Raw genomic sequence first — 20,647 nt, forward strand, 5'->3', positions numbered from 1 at the left:
ATTAGAGGAGTAGTGTTGGAAGGTCACCATCACTGTGGATGTTGACTGAAAATACAAGGTCAATAAACAAAGAAGGGAGCCAAGATGTGTCTACTTCAGGGCAGATGACCCTGGGAGAACTGGTTATCTGGGTCATCATTATTAAAGGTAATATGGAAAAACTTCCAACCTTCTAGAGGAAAACAGCTGACTCTGTCTGCGTTATGACCAAGGATTTCTAATTAATAAAGGACACTATGGGGATAGAATACATTGGAGAAAGGTATATATAGTCAGTACAGAATATCCAAATAGTTAAGGAATATCAGAAAAGCAACGAGAAAGGCAGGAAAGCATGGGAACAAAGGAGGATGGATGGATGTGACTCAGGTGGTACAACCACACCTGCCTAACAGTACTGAGCTCAACCTTCAGTACTGCCAAGAAAAAAAAAAAAAGGAAAAAAAGCAAAAAGAAAAGAAAAGAAATTCAAAATAATGTTCTCTAATTTGGATAGAAGTGTATCTGCCTAGTTAAGTATAAAACCCTGAGTTCAAACCCCAGTATCACCAAAAAGAGGGGGATGAGCAGGTATTCCACAGATGGACAAACTTAATGCTACCAATATAAGAAGAGATGCTGGGTGCTTTGAATCAGCTAATCAAGGAAATGCTAATTAAAACAAGATTTTCTCTTTCCGGTAATAGCAGTATAACTCAAGCAACCCTCCCGTTGAAAATAACTTACTAAACTGAATAAAATCTTGAAAACATCCTCTGAACAGAACTGACAGGCTGAGGGGTGTGGCTGCCTAGCAAGTAAGAGACCCTGAAGTCTTCTATCCCCTTACTGCCAAAAAGTAAAACTAAAACCAAAATAAAACAAAAATCCACCTAGCTGGGTGCTGGTGGCCCACACCTGTAATTCTAGCTACTCAGGAGGCTGAGATCTGAGGATCACAGAAAAGTCCATGAGACTCTTTTACTTAAGGCTAGCACTCTACCACTTAAGTCACAGCCCCACTTCTGGCCTTTTCTGTTTATGTGGTACTTAGGAATTGAACCCAGGGCTTCATGCTTGCTAGGCAAGCACTCTACTACTAAGTCACCTTCCCAGCACTCCATGAGATTCTTATCTCCAATAAACTACTCAGCTCAGGGAGAGCATGCAGGCCCTGAGTTCAAGCCCCAAGACAGGTATATGTGCGCACACGCACACATGCACACACACATACACACACACACCACAAAATTTAAAAATGAATAGCAATGTGTCTACGTAGGCCAGAAGCTTGAGAACCCTCTCAGCCTTAGGCTGTCCATAATCAAACCTTGGGGTTTCTTGAATAACCCAGGCCTAGAATGAGGGAATGAAGAGGTTCACATCTGAGTTTACAGGCAAAACAGGCATGTCCTGAGGTCTCCCACTGGTGCAGACCTAGGCTGTGCTACAGACCCACTCACCCAGCCTTACAGGTGAGCAAAGGATTTTGGAAGAAGTTATGGGTTCCTCTTGCTCTTGGGTCTACAGACTAATGCTGTCTCATCTGGTCAGGCTTATTTATTTGTTATTGTTGTTGTATTTTGGTCAGTTGTAGGGCTTGAACTCAGGGCCTAGGCACTGTCCCTGAACCTCTTCGTGCTTAAGGATAGTGCTCTACCACTTTAGCCACAGCACCACTTCCATTCTGTGAGTGGTTAATTGTAGATAAGAGTCTCTTGGGGCAAGCTGTGCGTGGTGGCTCACGCCTATAATCCTAGCTACTCAGAAGGCTGAGATCTGAGGATCATGGTTCAAAGCCAGCCGCAGCACTAAAGACTGAGAAACTCTTATCTATAACCACTAGAAAACTGGCAGTGGTGCTGTGGCTCAAGGGGTAGGGCAGTAGCCTTGAGCTGAAGAGCATAGGGACAGCGCCCCAGCTCAGAGTCCAAGCTCCACAACCAAAAGAAAGTCTCTTGGGAACTTTTTTTTTTTTTTTTTTTTTTTTTTGCCAGTCCTGGGCCTTGAGCTCAGGGCCTGGGCACTGTCCTTGGGCTTTCTCAAGGCTAGAACTCTACCACTTGAGCCCCAGCACCATTTCTGGCTTTTTGCTGTGTATGTGTTACCGAGGAATTGAACCCGGGTCTTCGTGCATGCTAGGCAAGCACTCTACCACTAGGCCAAACTCCCAGCCCCTTCTGGGAACTTTTTTGCTCAGGCTAGCAATTCTCAGATCTCATCCTCTTGAATAGCTAGGATTATAGGTATAAACCATCAGCACCTAGCATCAAGTATTTTTTCTAATATAATGCCTACATACACTCAAAGAAACAAGATTCAGTCCAGGATGCTATCCTAGAAGCTCAATTTCTGTAGCTGCCAGACTCCAAATCTGATGGCAGAGGCAGGAGTGGCACCACTGGCCACTGACAGCTCTGTGCCCCAGGATTCAGAGACTGTGTGAGAGAGGAGTGTCATCACTGTATGTGTGTATCACTAGTGCAGGAAAGTCCACCTAGTAGAGCTGATCTGAACTCAGAGCTTGATCATTGTGCTTGGTCTTTCTCAAGGCTAGAGCTCTACCACTTGAGCCACAGCACCATTTCCCGCTTTTTTCTATGTATGTGATACCGAGGAATTGAACCCAGGTCTTCATGCATGCTAGGCAAGCACTCTACCACTAGGCCAAGCTCCTGACCCGAAGCCACTTTTCTAATTGATATAGCGGCATCCTATGGTGTTGACCCAATTATTTGGATCTTCTATTTTTACCATATTCATTAATAAAATATTTTTTATATTTAGATACATTTGCAAAGATTACTAATTTTAGTTATCTAATTCATTAGAATGTTTTTAGTCTGTAGAAGGCAAAATGTACCCTAGGACCAAATTTGAGATATGAACATCATATACTGAATTTTCTTCTTTTTTCAGATGGGATCTCTATGTTCCCCAGATTGGTCTTAAACTCCTGGGCTCAAGCAAGCCACTCACATTAGCCTCATTGAGAACCTGGGACTACAAGCACATACTGTTGTGCCAGGCTTTGTATTAACTTCTATCAAATACCAAGCGATTGCTTTTTTGGAAAGTTGTTTAAATTAGAACATCAGATTGAGTGCAGAACTTTAGATATATTCCTACTGTGGGGGCAGATACTAGGGGCTCACGACTATAATCCTAGCTACTCAAGAGGTTGAGATCTGAGGACTATGTTTCAAAGCCAGCCCCAGTGAGAAAGCGTGCAATACTGTTAGCTCCAACTAACCACCAGGAAACTGGAAGTGGAGCTGTGGCTCTAAGTGGTAGAGTACTAGCCTTGAGCTGCAGAGTTCAGGGGTAGTACCCAGGCTCAGAGTTTGAGCCCCATAACTTAAAACAGACACACACACACACACACACACACACACACACACACACACACACACACTCTCTCTCATACTGTGAATTTTATATAGTGAATTGAATCTATCTTATTAAAATCAGATCCTCTGACTCTAAATACTGGATATGAACAGTGTTTAATAGGGTTTCTAGCTGGCTATTGGTGGCTCATGCCTGTAATCCTACTCAGGAGGCTGAGATCTGGTTTGAATCATAGTTCGAATCATAGCTCGAAGCCAGTCTGGGCAGGAAAGTCTATGAGCATCTTATCTCCCATTAACCACTTAAAAACTGGAAGTGGGTCTGCATCACAGCCTGGCTCAAAGAGGTAGGGCACTAGCCTTGAGCTTAAAAGCTCAGGGAAAGTGCCCAAGCCCTGAGTTCAAGCCCCATGACCAACCAAAAAACAAAACATCAAAAACCCCACAAAACCCAGTTTAAAACCATCTTTCACTTAGTACTAGATGATGATTCTTAGAAGAGATCCACAGGTAAGCAGGGCCTACCCACAACCTGCCTCACCAAGTAAACCCAGCTAGAGCTGCCTGGACCAGCAACTCTGAAATATATTACCACCAATCAGCTGACTTTTGTGGAGGGGGAAGGGTGACTACCGGGACTTGAACTTAAGGGCTAAACACTCTCCTTTAGCTTTTTTGCTCAAGGCTGGCACTTTCCACTTGAGCCACAGCTCCAATGCCAGCTTTTTGCTGGTTAACTGAAGAAAAGAGTCTCACAGACTTCCTACCCAGACTTGCTTCAAACCACAATCCTTAGATGTCAGGCTCCTGAGTAGCTGGATTACAGGTACAAACCACTGGCACCCAGCTTAATCAGCTAGTTTTAATGTCTTCTGGTTTCATGGAGTAAAGTTGTACATGTTCAGGCAACATTTGCAAGCTCTTTATTAAGGAATTAAAATTACTCTGGTTTGTTTTCTTGTATTTGGAATATTCATCTCAGATGCAATTTTATTAGATTCTGGAAGCTCCAGGGGTTTCTTATAAGCAAGCCACTAGTTAATTACCTTTTTTGTACATAAACAAAATCCCAAATTGGAAAAATGAAAGGAAATAGAGAACTAAAATTTTCCTACTTAAAAGGCAATTCGTTTGTAGTTTTATGTATTTTCCCCCATTAATTATTTAACACATTTCTATAACAGACAGAGGTAACCAGCCTGATTCAAAATTAAAACTGGGGGGGGGGGGGGGGCTGGGAGTTTGGCCTAGTGGTAGAGTGCTTGCCTAGCATGCACGAAGACCCGGGTTCAATTCCTCAGTACCACATACATAGAAAAAAGCCAGAAATGGTGCTGAGGCTCAAGTGGTAGAGCTCTAACCTTGAGAAAGTCCAAGGACAGTGCTCAGGCCCTGAACTCAAGCCCATTACTGGCAAAAAAAAAAAATTAAAACTGGGAAAAAAATACATATATAATCCAAAATAATGTGTTTGTTTTTTTTTTAAACACTAAGCATTCTGAGTGACAAGAGGATAAGAGAATCAACTCTATACCTATCAGACCTGGGCTTAAACACAAGTAGTCGTAAGTTAATGCCTTCTTGCAGTTTCTGCTATGTAAAGTAAAATATCACTTCCCTTGGGGCTATTCTGAAGGTTAAAGAGACCATAAACGGAGTCACTGCCTTATGGAGCAGGTTTTAGTATTCACTGCTGTGTTCTTATTTTTTTTTCTCTTGGTACTAGGGAGAGAGGGAGGGAGGGGGGGGAAGGAGAGGAAAGGTGTAAAAGAGATGAAGTGGATATAATGATGTCCTGATTAAAAAAAAATTAAGCAAAGAGAGAAAACAAGGAAGAATGGAGAAAATGGAAAATGTTCACTTACAAATTTAACAACTACCTATGAGCACCTAATGTGTGTCAGGCAATAGTCTAGGCCCCTAAAACCAGTCAGTGAAGTGAGAAGAGAAGAAATTTCTTTTTTTTGGGGGGTGGGAGGTTGGTCATGGGACTTGAACTAAGGACCTGGGGTGCTGTCCCCAAGTTTTTCTGCTGAAAACCAATGCTCTACCACTTTGAGCTACACTTCTGGGTTTCTGGTGGTTAATTAAACTCTCACTGACTTTCCCACACCAGGTGCCTTTGAACCCCACTCTTCAGATCTCAGCCTCCTGAATAACTAAGGTTACAGGCATGAGCCACCATCACCTAGCTTAAATCTAAACATTCTTATTTCCAGTTAACCAACCAAAAGCCAGAAGTGGAGCTATGGTTCAAGTGGTAGAGTACCAGCCTTAAGAAAAAAAAAGGCTAAGGAACAGAACCAGGCCTTGAGTTTAAGACCCAGTACCTGCATAAAAAGGAAAAAAGAAGGGCCAAGAGTATGGCTTAGCAATAGAATGTCTGCCTATTATGCACGAAGACCTGGGTTCAATTCCTCTGTAAAAACTGTATACTACTGTAGCTACAGTGCCAGTGAGCCTTTCCTAGAAAGCCTTTTCCTAGAAAATAGGCCAGGTAGGTACAGTGGCTCATGCCTATAATCCTAGCTACTCAGGAGGCTGAGATATGAGGATTGTGGTTCAAAGCCAGCCTGGGCACGAAAGTCCATGAAACTCTTATCTCCAATTAACCACCAGAAAATGAGAAGTAGTGCTGTGGCTCAAGGCATAGGGCGGCAGCCTTGAGCTGAAGAGTTCAAGTCCCATGACCGGCAAAAAAAAAAAAGCCAGAAGTAGTACTGTGGCTCAAGTGGTAGAGCTCTAGCCTTGAGAAAGCCCAAGGACAGTCAGTGTTCAAGTCCTGAGTTCAAGCCCTAGAACTAGCAAAAAAAAAAAAAAAAAAAAAGTTCATGAAATAATTGTGTTAAAAAACGAGCTGCAGGCCAGGAATATGGCCTAGTGGTAGGTTCGATTCCTCAGTACCACATACATATTAAAAAGCTGGAAGCGGGCCGGGAGTTTGGCCTAGTGGTAGAGTGCTTGCCTAGCATGCACGAAGACCTGGGTTCGATTCCTCAGTACCACATACTTAGAAAAAGCCAGAAGTGGTGCTGAGGCTCAAGTGGTAGAGTTCTAGCCTTGAGAAAAATCCAAGGACAGTGCTCAGGCCCTGAGTTCATGCCCCACCAATGGCAAAAAAAAAAAAAAAAAAAAAAAAAAGCTGGAAGTGGCGCTGTGGCTCTGGTGGAGCTCTAGCCTTGAGAAAGCCCAAGGACAGAGTTCAGACCCGAGTTCATGCCCCAGGAATGGCAAAAACAAAACAAAACAAAAAAAAAAAACGAGCTGGGACTATAGCTTGAAGTACTTGCCTAGCATGCATTAGGCCCTGAAATTGATCTCAGCTCAGGCCACAAAGCTATGTTATTTCATGAAATCATGCTGGCTAAAGTGAAAAAAAAAACAAAGGTGTGAAAATACCAAGTACTGAGGCCACGAAATATCTTAATACTGCTGTTGTAAGTTCAAATTGGCTAATAGGAGAGTAATTCAATATTAAGTGGTAAAAGTAAAGATGCAATTTTCTCTCACTCAGCACTCTGCTTTTTAAGTTTATACCTGAGAAAATGTCCCCTATATATGGAAACATATTCCAAGCAGTCCTCCAGGGAGGTAGAGATTGATAGCATACATCTGTCTCAGCATGCATGCATTTTCCCAAACCTTCCTTTTCTTTATTCTCCCCTACTCCCAGGCCTAAAGCAATCAACAAAGGACTGAATATGAACATAGAACTTTGTGCAAGAATGTTTGTATAGGGACTGGAGTGTAGCTCAAACATTAGAACACGGGCAGAGCAAGCTGTAGTGCCAAGTTTCAATCCCAGGGAGGTGAAATGCTAATGCAACAGGTGGATTAGTAACATACTGTACTATAGTCTTTTTTATTCTTGCTGGGATAATTGATATGTTACTTTCTGGTGGGAATGTTGTATCTTTTGTGCTGTGATCTAGCCAATAATGTTTGACTCCAATCAAAATACGGACTCTTCCAAGCACCCATGGCTCACACCTTACTGCTCAAGAGGCTGACATTTGAAGACTGGTTTGGAGATAGTGAGGGCAGATAAATCTGTGAGACTCTTATCACTAATTAACCAACAAAAAGCCAGAATTGGAGGTTGGACACAAGCATTAGATCATTAGCCAGAAGCAAGAAAGCCCAGAGGGGATATAGACCCTGACGAGTTCAGGACACACGTGTACACACACACACACACACACACACACACACACACACACACACACACACACACACACACACACACACACTTGTATTTTGTAGGAAATAAAGAGGTAAGGAACATGTTAAACCTTAACACAAAGAAGTAATTGGACCAGAGGGGGGCATTCTCCGAGACTACAGACTTTCCTCTTAGCTAATTAGTGCTGAGAAAAAAGGAATGTAGAGCCCAGCCTGGTGGCTCACACCTGTAAATCCTAGCTACTCAGGAGGCTGAGATCTGAGAATCAAAGTTCAAAGCCAGCCCAGGTACAAAAGGACCTGAGACTCTTATCTCCAATTAACCTCTACAAAACGGAAAGTGGGGCTTGGTTCAAGGGTAGGATGGTGGCCTTGAGTAGAAGAGCTCAGAGACAGGGCCCAGGCCCAGAGTTCAAGCACTGATGACCCACCAAAAACCAAAAAAACATGAGAAGGGGTATCAATGTTCAAGAAGTAATGCACCTACTACCTGACAAATGTATCTGTAACCTCTCTATACATTAGCCCGACAATTTAAAAAAAATTAAATTTAAAAAAAGAGAGAGAAGGCCGGGAGTTTGGCCTAGTGGTTAAAGTGCTTGCCTAGCATGCATGAAGACCTGGGTTTGATTCCTCAGTACCACATACATAGAAAAAAGCCTGAAGAGGTGCTGAGGCTCAAGTGGTAGAGCTCTAGCCTTGAGAAAGTCCAAGGACAGTGCTCAGGCCCTGAGCTCAAGCCCATTACTGGCAAAAAAAAAAAAAAAAAAAGAGAGAGAGACTGAGATCTGCGAGGACTATGGTTTGAAGCTAGGCTGGGCAGGAATATCTGTGAAACTTTTTTTTTTTTTAAAGCCAGTCCTGGAGCTAGAACTCAGGCCCTGGATGATGTCCATGAGCCTCTTTGTGCTCATCTAGTGCTCTACCACTTGAGCCACAGTGCCACTTCCAGCTTTTTCTGAGTAGTTTATTGGAGATGAGTCTCAGGGTGGGCTTTTCTGCCCAGGCTAGCTTTGAACTGTGATCCTTAGATCTTAACCTCCTGAGTAGTTAGGATTACAGATGTAAATGTACAACTCCCAGCTATAAGACTCTTAATTTCAAATAATCACCAAGAAGCCAAAAGTGGGACTGTGCCTTAAGGGGTAGAATGCCAGCCTTGGGCCAAAACAGCTAAGGGGCAGCATCCAGGCCCTGCGTTCAAACTCCAGTACCAGCACAAAATAAATACATAAATGAAGGAGATAAAGAAAGCTCTCTAAATTAGGGTATTTTACAACAGAGGGAGAATGTTCCTAAGGACTGAGTATATTTTCTGTAGTAGAAGGTATACAACCCGCTGGTAGCAGAAACTTACTGAGCTGTCTATATAATACAAGCTAAGAAACCTCAGTAGAAACCAAACCATCTAGAACCTTTATCTTGGACTTCCAGGACCATAACTGTAAGAAAACCAGTATCTGCTGTTTAAGACAACCAGACAGTAGTATTTTGTTATGGCAACCCTCACAAAGTAATTTGAGACTGAAAGTCTAACAAGCTTCAAGGCCTGGAGTCCAAACACTAAGACTACCAAAACAAACAATTAATATGACAGCTACTGATACTTGACAACAAATCATTTCCTTTTTGTTTGTTTTTGGTTGGTTATGGGGTTTGAACTCTGGACCTGAGTGCTATCCCTGAGTTTTTTGTTTTTTGCTCAAGGGTAGTGCTCCACTACTTTAATCACAGTACCATTTTTGGTTTTCCAGGGGTTAATTGGAAATAAAGAGTTTCAAAGACTTTCCTGCCAGGGCTAATTTCAAACCAAACTCCTTAGATCTCAGCCTCCTGAGAAGCTAGGAATACAGGTGTGAACCACTGGCACCCAGCTTTAAGGGCAACTTTAGATGAGACAAGAACGATCATTATTTGCTTACAAGAGACCCAAATCATCACCTAAAGGAGGAGGGGGCCACGAGTTTGGCCTAGTGGAAGAGTGCTTGCCTAGCATTCACAAAGACCCAGGTTCAATTCCTCTGTAGCACATACATAGAAAAAAAGTGGTGCTGAAGCTCAAGTGGTAGAGCTCTAGCCTTGGGAAAGTCCAAGGACAGTGCTCAGGCCCTGAGCTCAAGCCCAGGACTGGCAAAAAAAAAAAAAAAAAAAAAAAAAAGAGGAGAAAGAGAGAGAGAGAGAGAGAGAGAGAGAGAGAGAGAGAGAGAGAGAGAGAGAGAGAGAGAGAGAGAGAGAGAGGGGAGAGAGAGAGAGAGAGAGAGAGAGAGAGAGAGAGAGAGAGAGAGAGAGAGAGAGAGAGAGAGAGAAATTCCAGAGCAATCCAGGGTAATGTGCAACTTGTCCTGCTGCCAAGAGGGCCAATTACTAAGACCAGGGGTAGATTCATAGGTACCACATACATAGAACAACAACAAAAAAAAAAGCCAGAAGTGGTGCCTTGACAAAGCCCCAGGACAGTGCTCAGACCTTGGGCTCAAGCCCAGGACTGCCTTCCCCACCCAAAAAAATTTACAAAAACAAGGCAGGAGTAGCTGAGATCTGAGGATCATGGTTCAAAGCCAGCTTGGGCACTACAAAACCGTGAGACTCTTATCTCCAATTAATCACTAGAAAAGGGGAAGTGGGGCTGTGATTCAATGGTAGGGTAGCCTAGAGCTGAAGAGCTCAGGGACAGTGCCCAGGCCCAGAGTTAAAGCCCCATAACCCCCCCACCCCCAAAAAACCCACAAAAGCAAAAACACAACTATTTCATGAGGCATCAGTGGCTCACCCCTATAATCCTAGCTATTTAGAAGGCTGAGATCTGAGGGACATGGTTCAAAGCTAACTGGGGCAGAAGAATCCTTTTAAGACTCTTATCTCCAATTAACTACCAGCAAACAGGAAGTGATGCCCAAAGACTCTTATCTTCAATTAACAGAAAACAGGAAGTGATGCCTGGGTCAAAGTGGTAGAATGTTAGCCTTGAGCAAAAGAAGCTCAAGGACAGTTCCCAGGCTCTGAGTTCAAGCCCCAGGGCTGGCATATACTACTATTTCACTTTCTCCTCACAACTCTATCTGGTTCACTTGCAAAATAGCAACTGTGACCACAAGCCCCACTTAGATCTTCTCATTTCCAACTCTGACTCTCTGCTTACCTTGTTCATTTATAATCCCTGTATCTTATATGCCTTCATTATGTATCTTTAGCATATTAATTCACTACAAAGTTACACAGTGCACATTTGTGGAGGTTAAAGGGAAAATACAATTTATATTCTATAATGTTACTACACAAATTAATAAGGTAATTAAGTGTTAAACAATTAGGTGACTGATGTTTCAGAGACTTTATATTAAGTAGAAAAATATGGTTGCACAAGGCATGACTGCCTGCTTAGCAAACATGAGGCTCTGAGTTCAAATCCCAGTTCTGAAAAGAAAGGAAAAATAAAAACATGGTTGATTGTCATATTTACATAAGTATTTCAAGTACCAAGAGAAATGCTTGGAGTTTTCAGATGTGCTGGGAACACATTTTTTTCCACTTGAATCCTAGCCACTAGACTACCAGGGAGCTCGGACTCAGTTCTATTTGAAATAGCATACATTCCCACTGTCTAAAAATCTAGCTATCATATGTTTTTAAGGAATGGCTGAAATGCTCTGAGGGCTGTGTGACATTGGATACTGGGAAGGATGAAGTCTTGTGGTTATCCTGGTGATATATCCTTAATGTGTTCCATTAGAAGACACAGAATCATCTGTCTGATGGGACCCCAACACACAATCTCTGGATCCATTTGGCTCTCATTCAGTTGCTCAAGCCAAAAATTCTAGATCTTGATGTTCTGACCTTCCCATAACCTCTATTCTATACCATCAGAATGTCTTATCAATCTTGCCTCCAAATGTAAAATATTTCATTCAGTATCTCTATCTGCTGCCTCCACTGGCCCCACCCATCTTTCTGCCTTACTCAAAGTCTAATTGGCCTCCCTGCTTCAACCCTTGCTCCCTAAAGATCTAATACGCACTCTGTAATCTCTTTAAAATGTTAACAGATTATTACCTCTCTACTTAATAGTCTCCTTGTGGCCTTCCTATTACATTCCAAATCCAAATTCTAAATCCAAAATTTATCAGTCTCCTTGTTGAATAAATCTCTCTCCTCTCTCTGCCTTTACATCTGCAAAACACTTCACAAATCCATCTTTCCCATTTCTTCCCATATTGTATCAATGCATCAGTCATGCCCTTTCCATCTACTTTCTACCTTACCTGGCTTTTTTCTTTTATAGCATCAGAAGATACACTGATAAGCATTGTCCTCTGTACCTAGTGCAGTAAATGGAAGGATTGGCAAAATATTTATTGAAGAAAATGAGAGATCCATGAAAGTTAGTGCTGGCTTCACCAACACTAAAATTAGAAATTAGCATGGTCCCAGACAAGGGCAGCATACAAACTTATGAAGAGCTCTTTATTTTTGGCTAAGTGCTAGTGTATCAGCCTGTAATCCTAGTTACTCAGAAGGCTGAGATCTGAGGATTGTGTTGATTTGAAGCCAGTTTGTGCAGGAAAGACTCTATGAGACTTTTATCTCCTAATAACCACCAGAAGCTGGAAGTAGAGCTGATGTTCAAGTGGGAGAATGCCAATCTTGAGCAAAAAAGCTAAGGGACAGCACCTAGGCTCTGAGTTCACTACAGGTACATGCATTTATGTGTGTAACAAACAAATGGGAGTGGACCTGTTACTTTGGCCAGACCTGCACCTACTTTCCCCTCTTCTGTCCTACAAATTTCCTTTAAAGATTCTCTGCCAACTTTGTTGTCATAGTGAAATATGCCGTATTGACATATAACCAAAGGGACACTTGTAAGAGAGTGGACAGAAGGCTAAAAGTTCCCCCCTGAGAAATTCTATCTTTAGATTGGTGACACAAGAAACCAAAATCAGGACTAGGGATGTAACTCAGTGGTAGAGTTTATGCTTAACATGTACAAGACCCTAGATTTAATTCCCAGCACCCAAAACGCCAAACTGAGCTATCACTTCGAAGTGTATGCTCAGGATTTCCGGCTCTCACGAAATCCTGGAACTGACCTGGCTTTGTCCTTTCAAAGACAAGTCTTCAGGCCCTTCCTTCCATGTCAGGAGTTGCCCATTCCTTACAAAATTCTTGTTCCCTCTGTGTAACTAGTATAAGCTAAACAAAACAAACAAACAGACAAAACCCTTGTCTTGATAAGGTTAGGCAAAGCCAGCTTCCAGGGTTTCCAACTGAAGGATTCCAGATGGCCAAGGAATATACCTGCCTACAGGACGTGTGTTGAGAGCAGCAGGTGTGTGGGACTGTAGTTAGTCCAAGACCCTCTCCCTATTTTCTTTACAGTGCACACACAGTTGTTACTATGGGGATATAGATCCGTGGCATAGCTATTTTGAGAAACTGACAAATCCCAGCTAATATTGACTTTTTCACCAACACAGCTATTTCGTTGTTTTCTAGTGCCATATCTGACAACTTTTTGGTTTTTGGCAATATTGGAGATTGAACTCAAGGCCTTGTTTGTTAGGTAGGTATTCTGCCATTTGAGCCATGTCATCCTATCTCCAGTATCTTTTTGCATCCCTTCTTTTCCAAGTAGGGTCTCACTTGATGCCTGGGCCGACTTGAAACTTCAATTCTCCTATTTGTGCTTTTCCTTGTCATTATGGATGACAGGTGTACCACCTCATCCAGACATTAGTTGAGATGGAGTCTTACACATTTCTTCCCACTTATTGCTGCTGACCTCAAACTGTGATACTCTAATCTCTGCCTCCCCAAGTAGCTAGGATTACAGGTTAGAGACACCATGTCTGGCTTATCCCTAACAACTTGTAAGGCACATAACTGGGAAAAGGTTATCACTCCTAGCCCTATAGCACTTCAACTCTTTTTTTTTTTTTTTGGCCAGTCCTGGGCTTGAGCTCAGGGCCTGAGCACTGTCCTTGGACTTTCTCAAGGCTAGAGCTCTACCACTTGAGCCTCAGCACCACTTCCAGCTTTTTTCTATGTATGTGGTGCCGAGGAATTGAACCCGGGTCTTCATGCATGCTAGGCAAGCACTCTACCACTAGGCCAAACTCCCGGCCCCAACTTCAACTCTTTTGTTTACAGTCTCCACATCAGTTCAGCTATCCACACTCACAGCTATATTCTGGTATCTGAAAAAACTATGAAAACACTATTGACTAGCAGATGAAATCAACTTCCTTTGTGTTATTAAAGTACCTTGAACTGTCTAGTTCATCAACTTGTAATTTATCTGTCTAGCTTTAGCAGGAGCTGTGAACCCTTTGAAAGCAAAGAATAATGGTTTAGTATTAGTACTTTATACTGTTTGTAGAACATCCAAAAATACATAGTATAGGAAACTGGGAAATAATATAGGAAAGAACATGTGATCTAAGCCTAAAAAAAAAAAAAGAGAGGTCGAGAGTTTGGCCTAGTGGTAGAGTGCTTGCCTAGCATGCACCAAGACCCAGGTTAAATTCCTTGGTACCACATACATAGAAAAAAGCTGGAAGTGGTGCTAAGGCTCAGGTGGTAGAGCTCTAGCCTTGATAAAGCCCAAAGCCAGTGCTCAGGCCCTGAACTCATGCCCAAGACTGGCAAAAAAAATAGATAAATGAATAAATAAAAATAAAACAGAAGCCAGACAGGGCACTGGCCCACTATAATCCTAGCTACTGAGATCTGAAGAACAGAGTTCAAAGCCAATCCAGGCAGGAAAGTCCGTGACACTCTCCCTTCCCTCCCACCACACCCTGCAGTCCTTGGGCTTGAACTCAGGGCCTGGGCAATGTCCCTGAGCTTCTTTTTCTCAAGGTTAGCATCTTCAATTTGAGCCACAGTGCCACTTCTGGCTTTTGTGTGTGTGTGTGTGTGTATGTGTGTGACACTGAGGAATCAAACCCAGGGCTTTATGCATGCTAAGCAAGCACTATACCACTAAGACACATTCCCAGCCAGTACTGCAGTTCAGATTCTGAAAGACAAAGGAAATTACCAGAGGTAATTCAGTAGCTAGTCAGGACAGTGCTCGTTATGATGGACCTGTGAAACCATAAACATAACCCCGCTGCAAGAGGAATATATTTATCTCTGTGGCTCTGCTCTTAAATCTTTTCCACACAAACTATTTAATCCAGTCCACCATCAGTTTAGATTTCAGGGTAAGGTTTATTTGAAGAAATTAATTATACCAATTAACATCTCCCTCCACCCTCATTCTAGATCTATCCCTCCACCTCTCAATAAAAGGGCTACCTCTATCAAATGTGGGTGGGATGGAAAGTGAGGCAGTGTGGTTCTACTGTGCAGTTATTCTGTAATCTTTAGCATCTGTGGCCTCAGCCCTGAGTCCCTCTGACCATGGCAGATTGTTCACAGAGCACCCTGAAACACAAACCACCCTGAAAACAATGAGGGTCAGCTGCCATCTCCTGAGTTCACTGGTCACATTCATCACTGTGGTCAATGTATAAGTTATCAGTGGTGGAAAGGATAGACAAGAGGCACAAGCAGTTGAGGGGAACATCCTCTGTTAAAGAGGGTTCTAGGAATGACATATGGAATGCTTAATTTTGTTAAAGTGCTCAACTACAACTTATATATATACAAAAAGGTAATAGAAAGATGTCTACTAGGGGAAAGCATGGTACAATCTGAGGGGCTTCTGGAATCGTACAAAAAAAAAATTATGGTCACAGTTCCAGCAATAATGAGGAAAAGCTTAGAGCTTAGTCTCAGAACAGAACATCACAGCTCCAAGTCAAACATATCCTTCGTTGAACACCAGGTCCTTTAACTCCACATGTCAACACTGTGTTCTACCTCTTCTCTAACCTTCTAATCTGAAGTCTTAATTTCTCCATCGGGAGCAAGTGATCAATTTAAGTATAGCTTATAAACCACTTCCCTAACTGGGGTTGGGGTTACCAAAACCTGGTGAGAAATCTAAGCTTCCCAGTCTGCTGGGCTGAGGTTCATACCTCAGAGCAGAGAAGGCTAAGTATCCATCATCATCAGTGGCTATTTGTCCTTGAAATGAGTGGACAGCCTGAGCAGTCATTTGTAAGTCCAGTGGGCAGTGGCCCAACCCTGGCCCTTGCACAGATCCCGGTGACGAAGGTAACAGGCATGGACTCGGAATCGACGGCCACAATGGGGACAGGCATGCAGGGCTCCAGCATGGGTCTTCATGTGCTCTGTCAGATGGTGCTTTAACTTGAAACGTTTGTTACAGATACCACAGCCAAAAGGGCGAAGGCTGAAGGTCAGCATGATGTGCCGGTCACGTTTTGGCTTTACTGCAAACCGCTTCCCACATAAGCAACCAAAGCGTTTTCCATCTGCAGGTGGTGTCCCACCCAGCTTTACAGGCCCATGCACAGCCTGCCCTGTTCCTCCAGGGCCTCCACCTCCAGACAGGATTTCATTCCCATGAAGATCCACTGGTTTCCACGACGGACCCCCACCTCCAGATGTTGTCCCTGTTCCTGGGGGCAGTAAGAATCTTAGCTCCCCATTCCCTTCAGCATCTCCTCCAGGAAATGCTTTGGTCTCCTCTTTTATTCCACCAGACTGAGTTCCACCTCCTATCTCCTCCTTAGGTTCAAAGGGCTCCTGCTTAATGTAGAAGATTTTGGGAGGCAGTGCAGTGGAAGGGGCAGCAGATTCAACTGGTGTACTCTCGCCCTCTGGATGCCTGCGGGGAGCAGTTACAGGCAGTGGGTGGGACCCACGAGCATGGGCAAAGCTCCCTGATACTCTTTGAGGTTGAGAAGCCTGAGATAATGAGGTTGCTGAACCTTGGTCCACCTCTTCTTCTTCTTCCTCCTCCTCCTCCTCATCTTCTTCCACCTGAATTTGTAACACTTCTCCCAGTTCACTCCCCTCCCCTCCAATGGGGCTCTCAGTAGAAGCTGGACTCTCTGTAGAAGCAGAGGACTGTACTGGGGCCTGGAAAGGGGACGAGCGAATACACCAGCCTCCTGGAGAGGATGTGGGAAGAACTGTGTGGTAGGAGACTCCTCCACGGGCTGAAATTCCACTCCCTGAAACTTCTAGTTCTCTAAGAATCTCTGAGCATTGATCTACTACTTGCCACATCTGAAGGCCACTGGCTACAAGGAGATGGGCAGGGAGAGCATCTAGAGGGAGACGGAGGTGCCCTGAATAAATGAGCTGAAGCAGTCCCTCAAAGGCATCAGCTTCAATGACACTAGGCAGCGTGAGTCGTGGCGCATCCCCCAGAAGCAACTTGTCATGGAAGTAAGGAGAAGCAGCAGCCAACACTGCTTTGTGAGCCCGAAGTTCCCGGCCCTGCACCAGAAGAGATACATCACAGAACTTTCCCTCTAGCCTGTGGCGGTTGAGGGATTCCAGCAGCGAGGAGCTATGCTGAGGGAACTCGATCTGGATGGTTCTGGGGGCTGGATTGCACATCGGGGAAGCTGCAGCGGGAGGCAAAAGGGTAGAAGAATCCATGGCCTCTGGGAAAGGCAGAATTCCTGGAGGGTTGAGAAACAATGCAGGTCTGAAGGTAGACTCAACTGAGCATGAAGGCTGTGGGGAATAGGGATGGAAGTCACAGAGGGCAGTAGGAGGAGAAACGTTTCTCCTCAAACAACCAACCCGCCCCAGGCGGTAACTTTTCTTTTTTTTTTTTTCTTTTCGTCGGTGGTGGGGCTTGAACTTAGGGCCTGGATGCTGTCCCTGAGCTCTTTTGCTCAAAGCTAGTGCTCCACCACTTGGAGCCGCAGGGCCACTTCCGGTTTTCTGGTGGTTAACTGGACGGAAAGAGTCTCACGGACTTTCTTGCCCGGGCTGGCTTTGAACCCCAGTCCTCTCAGATGTCAGCCTCCTGAGGGGCTAGGATTACAGGCGTCAGCCACCAGCTCCCAGCTCAAGGGCGGAAACTTTTTTTTGCAGTCAGTCCCTCTCTCCAAGAGAAAAACCAAGAAAATACTAACCTGGGTTTTAACCTCCAGACACTGTTAGGATGAGGAGGTCCGTTCAGATCCCAGAAGCTCTGCACGCTCCTGCTCCGCAGCTCTGCTCCGCCACAAGGCGCACACACTCGCTGGCTCCCAGGAATGGTGAGCCTCTCAGTGGCCAAGACTCCCAGCCCGGCCACCTCAGGCGCCGGCACGCCCCCGCCGTTCCACACGCGAGGCCGACCTCGCGGCACCACTACCGCCACAACGCCTTCCCGGCCGGAAGCCGCCACCTCCCCACCGGACGCCCACGCTGAGTGGGGCCGGAGCCAATTAGAGGGCAGCATCCTATAAGCCTCGTGCTGATTGGTTGCGTGACAGAAAGGGCGGGGCTAGCAAGAAGCTTGGGATTCTAGAACCCACAGGGTGGGGTCTCAGAGGAACAAGCAGAGTCCGGGTTGCACCCCAGATGCGGAGCCCAGGCTCCGCAACCCGTTCGTCGTCGAGTAAAGCTGCGTTTCCTGGTGGTGAAGCGTAGCGTCTGCCCCGATCGGTGCTGAGAGGGCCGAGACTAATTTGGCACCTACTGTGTGGACTGAACACTGGCCCCCGATACCTCGTGTCCTCCCACCACCCATGGAGGTAGGTGTTGCCGTGCGAGGGAAACAGACCCAAGAGTCCTTATTAGGCTGGCAAGTGGTTGTCTGAAGCCCACATATGCTAAGGAGCCAGGCCTCGTCCTCTGTTTTTCATCCAAGTATTTTTACCAACAATAAAATCATATTTCTAGACAATTAACATGCAGATACAGACTTGGACTCTTTCGTCAGGTGATGCTGTGTTCATCCTCGGCTCCTTCAGGCTACTTGTGAAGCGGTGGGGAGGGGAGTTAGGGTTAGTTTGACCAGGACAAACACTCCCTGCTCTAAGATAGAACAAGTCCCGCGGCCTGGGAGCGATAGGGGTAGGCAGGGTCATATGGCTTTGCTCCCAGGCTGTCGGCTTCTCAAGAAATATCCTGATACCCTCCTGGTCCGTCTGGAGACCCCAGGCTAAGAAAGTCAGCACAGCAATAAAAGAACAATCTCCGTTTATTAAACATGATTTTTCTGTTTCACCACACACTCCAGAAAAAAAAGGAAATGGGGCTGGGAGTGGAGAAAAGGGAGAGGTGATGGGGGACAGAAAAGACGGGAGTGGAGTGGGAGGGGAGAACGAGAAAACAAAACAAAACAGGTAGGAAGAACATCTCCCTACTCTTAAGGTGCTGAGTGGGAAGGGAAGCGGAAGGGAGGGGGAGGGGGGCCAGGAAGCTCTGTACAGAGGGGTTGCCCCCAGCCCACACACACACACCCCGGATATGTACAGTACAAACCCCAGATAATTACAACAGCCAAAGAGAGGAAGAAGGGGGTCCAGAGGCAGGGCCCGAGGTGTGGGGAAAGCAGAGGGAAGGGCACAGGGATAAAATTTCACATATTTACAACTTTTATATAAGTATAAATTTGGCCCGGCTGGGTGTATGTGTGTAGAGGGAAGGGACTGAAGGGGAACTGTCCATACAAAAGAAAGGAGGATGGAATCTAGGAAGAGTCTCAATACCAAACGCAAGAAAGGATGAGGGGGCAAGGCTGAGTAGGGGACAGCATTCAGGGAAGAGGGGGTGCCAGAGAGGGGCTTCTCCCTTCCCATGGCCTACCCACCCTGAACCCCATCCATCCTACCTCCCCTATCCCGCCAGAGAGCTATGTACAGAGAAACACCGAAAAATTGTGGAGCTGGCGGGAAGGAGGGAGGTGGAAGGAGACTGGGGCAGGAGGAGGATGAGAGGGAAGCCCGGCCCTGTCCTACCTTCCCCCAGGGGGACAGAGTCATGGAAAGGGGCCCCCCAACACCCCTCCTCTAACACAGGTCCCCCCGCCCTGGGGGAGAGAGACATGGCTTTTCCTAGAGTAAATTCCCCCCTCCCCCAGGGAGTAGAGACCAAGAAGAGAGAGGGGAGGGGCAAGAGGGATTGTGTGTGTATGGAAGGGCAGAACAACTAGACTGTCCTCAACACACACACACCCTCCAAAACCCTAACCCCTCACCCTAACCTCAATTCCACCCCACCCAACACACTGGGGGAGGGGGGGGCATAAGCCCCCTCACCCCGCTCTGGGACCAGCCGAGAGCAGATCAGGTGTGGAAGGAAGGGGAGACAACTCCCATTCCCCCCTTGCCGCCCCCTCCCTGCCCCGGTGGCCCCCTCCACCCCATCTGGGTTCTGGGTGGGGAGGGAGTAAATTTAAGAGTGGTAGGAGGAGTTTGTGCGTGCTGAGCCCCCCCAGACGCTCCTGAGAAATCAAGGGGTAATAGGGTCCCCTCACCCGGGGTCCCCTCCCCATAACAAGGGGGGCAGGGGAGGCCAAAATGGGGCGGTGGAGGGGAGTTAAGATTGTCAGCTCTGGTTACTGCTAAAAAAATCACCCTGAAGTTGAAAGTTTGGAGGTGCCACACCCCCAGGGTGGGAGTGAGGGTCTGTCCCCCAGTGCTCAGGGGAACAATGAGGCAGAGGATGGGGATAGCACCCCGGAGTGAAGGGGTCTGTGTGGGGTAGGTGGTATCCTAGGGCAAGGGTCCCTGGGGGTCAGGGGGCAGCACCCGACAGGAAGGAAAAGAGGGTGGCTGAGGGTCCCCACTCTCCCTCCTGGAAATGGTGCAGTGGGGTGGTGGGGGATTAGTATCCCTCGAGGAGGCATTCAGGGAGGCAATCCCGCTGTCCCTCAGTGGTGTCCAGTCCTGGTGATTAGTACTGTTCCAGGATGGGGTGCACAGGGGAGGAGAAGAAGGTCTGTGATGCTGGGTGGGCTAGTGGTCTGCGGTGTTTCGGAACTCGCCGTTCTCCGTGATCTGCAGCCGGGGTGGGGGGGGCGGGGCTGGGGGGGCCAGGCCGTTCCAAGGTGGGGCCAGCGTCACACGCGGGTTTGTTGGACCCAAGGGGGGAAGCTGCCTCTCCTGCAAGACACCAAAGAGGGGAGCGCGGACTTATTGAGACGCTTCGTGGAGACCTGGATGCTAGCCCCTAACAGTGGCCTTCCCCATAGCCAGCCTACTCCACAGCCATGTCCACCTCCTCCTCCCAGGACAATCCTCATCATCCTCCTGTTGTTTCTCACCTGC

General features: G+C 45.9%; 2 protein-coding genes across 13 annotated transcripts in view; both read right to left on the reverse strand.

Moving 5' to 3' along the window:
- Positions 1-14,706: 14,706 nt before the first annotated feature.
- Positions 14,707-17,760, reverse strand: Zbtb9 (zinc finger and BTB domain containing 9). Its single transcript, XM_090355894.1, has one exon. The coding sequence runs from the start codon at positions 17,034-17,036 to the stop codon at positions 15,615-15,617; it is 1,422 nt and encodes a 473-aa protein (XP_090212020.1). The 5' UTR covers positions 17,037-17,760; the 3' UTR covers positions 14,707-15,614.
- A 798-nt stretch (positions 17,761-18,558) lies between these two features.
- Syngap1 (synaptic Ras GTPase activating protein 1) overlaps positions 18,559-20,647 on the reverse strand; it is a 33,952-nt gene continuing 31,863 nt past the window's right edge. For 10 of the 12 annotated variants that reach the window (XM_090355883.1, XM_090355881.1, XM_090355882.1 and 7 more), the window contains one exon: positions 18,559-20,482. In XM_090355883.1, coding sequence (XP_090212009.1) covers positions 20,336-20,482 — 147 coding nt within the window. In that variant the 3' untranslated portion in view covers positions 18,559-20,335. The remainder of the gene's footprint in view (positions 20,483-20,647) is intronic. The other 2 variants (XM_090355886.1, XR_016539302.1) reach the window with 2 other exon arrangements.

The sequence above is a fragment of the Megascapheus bottae genome, chromosome 22 (assembly GCF_031878675.1).
Source record: "Megascapheus bottae isolate mThoBot1 chromosome 22, mThoBot2.hap1, whole genome shotgun sequence".
NCBI lineage: Eukaryota > Metazoa > Chordata > Mammalia > Rodentia > Geomyidae > Megascapheus > Megascapheus bottae.

Coding starts and splice junctions, on each gene's coding strand:
- Zbtb9 (XM_090355894.1), bottom strand. CDS start 17,036: ATGGATTCTTCTACCCTTTTGCCTCCCGCTGCAGCTTCCCCGATGTGC.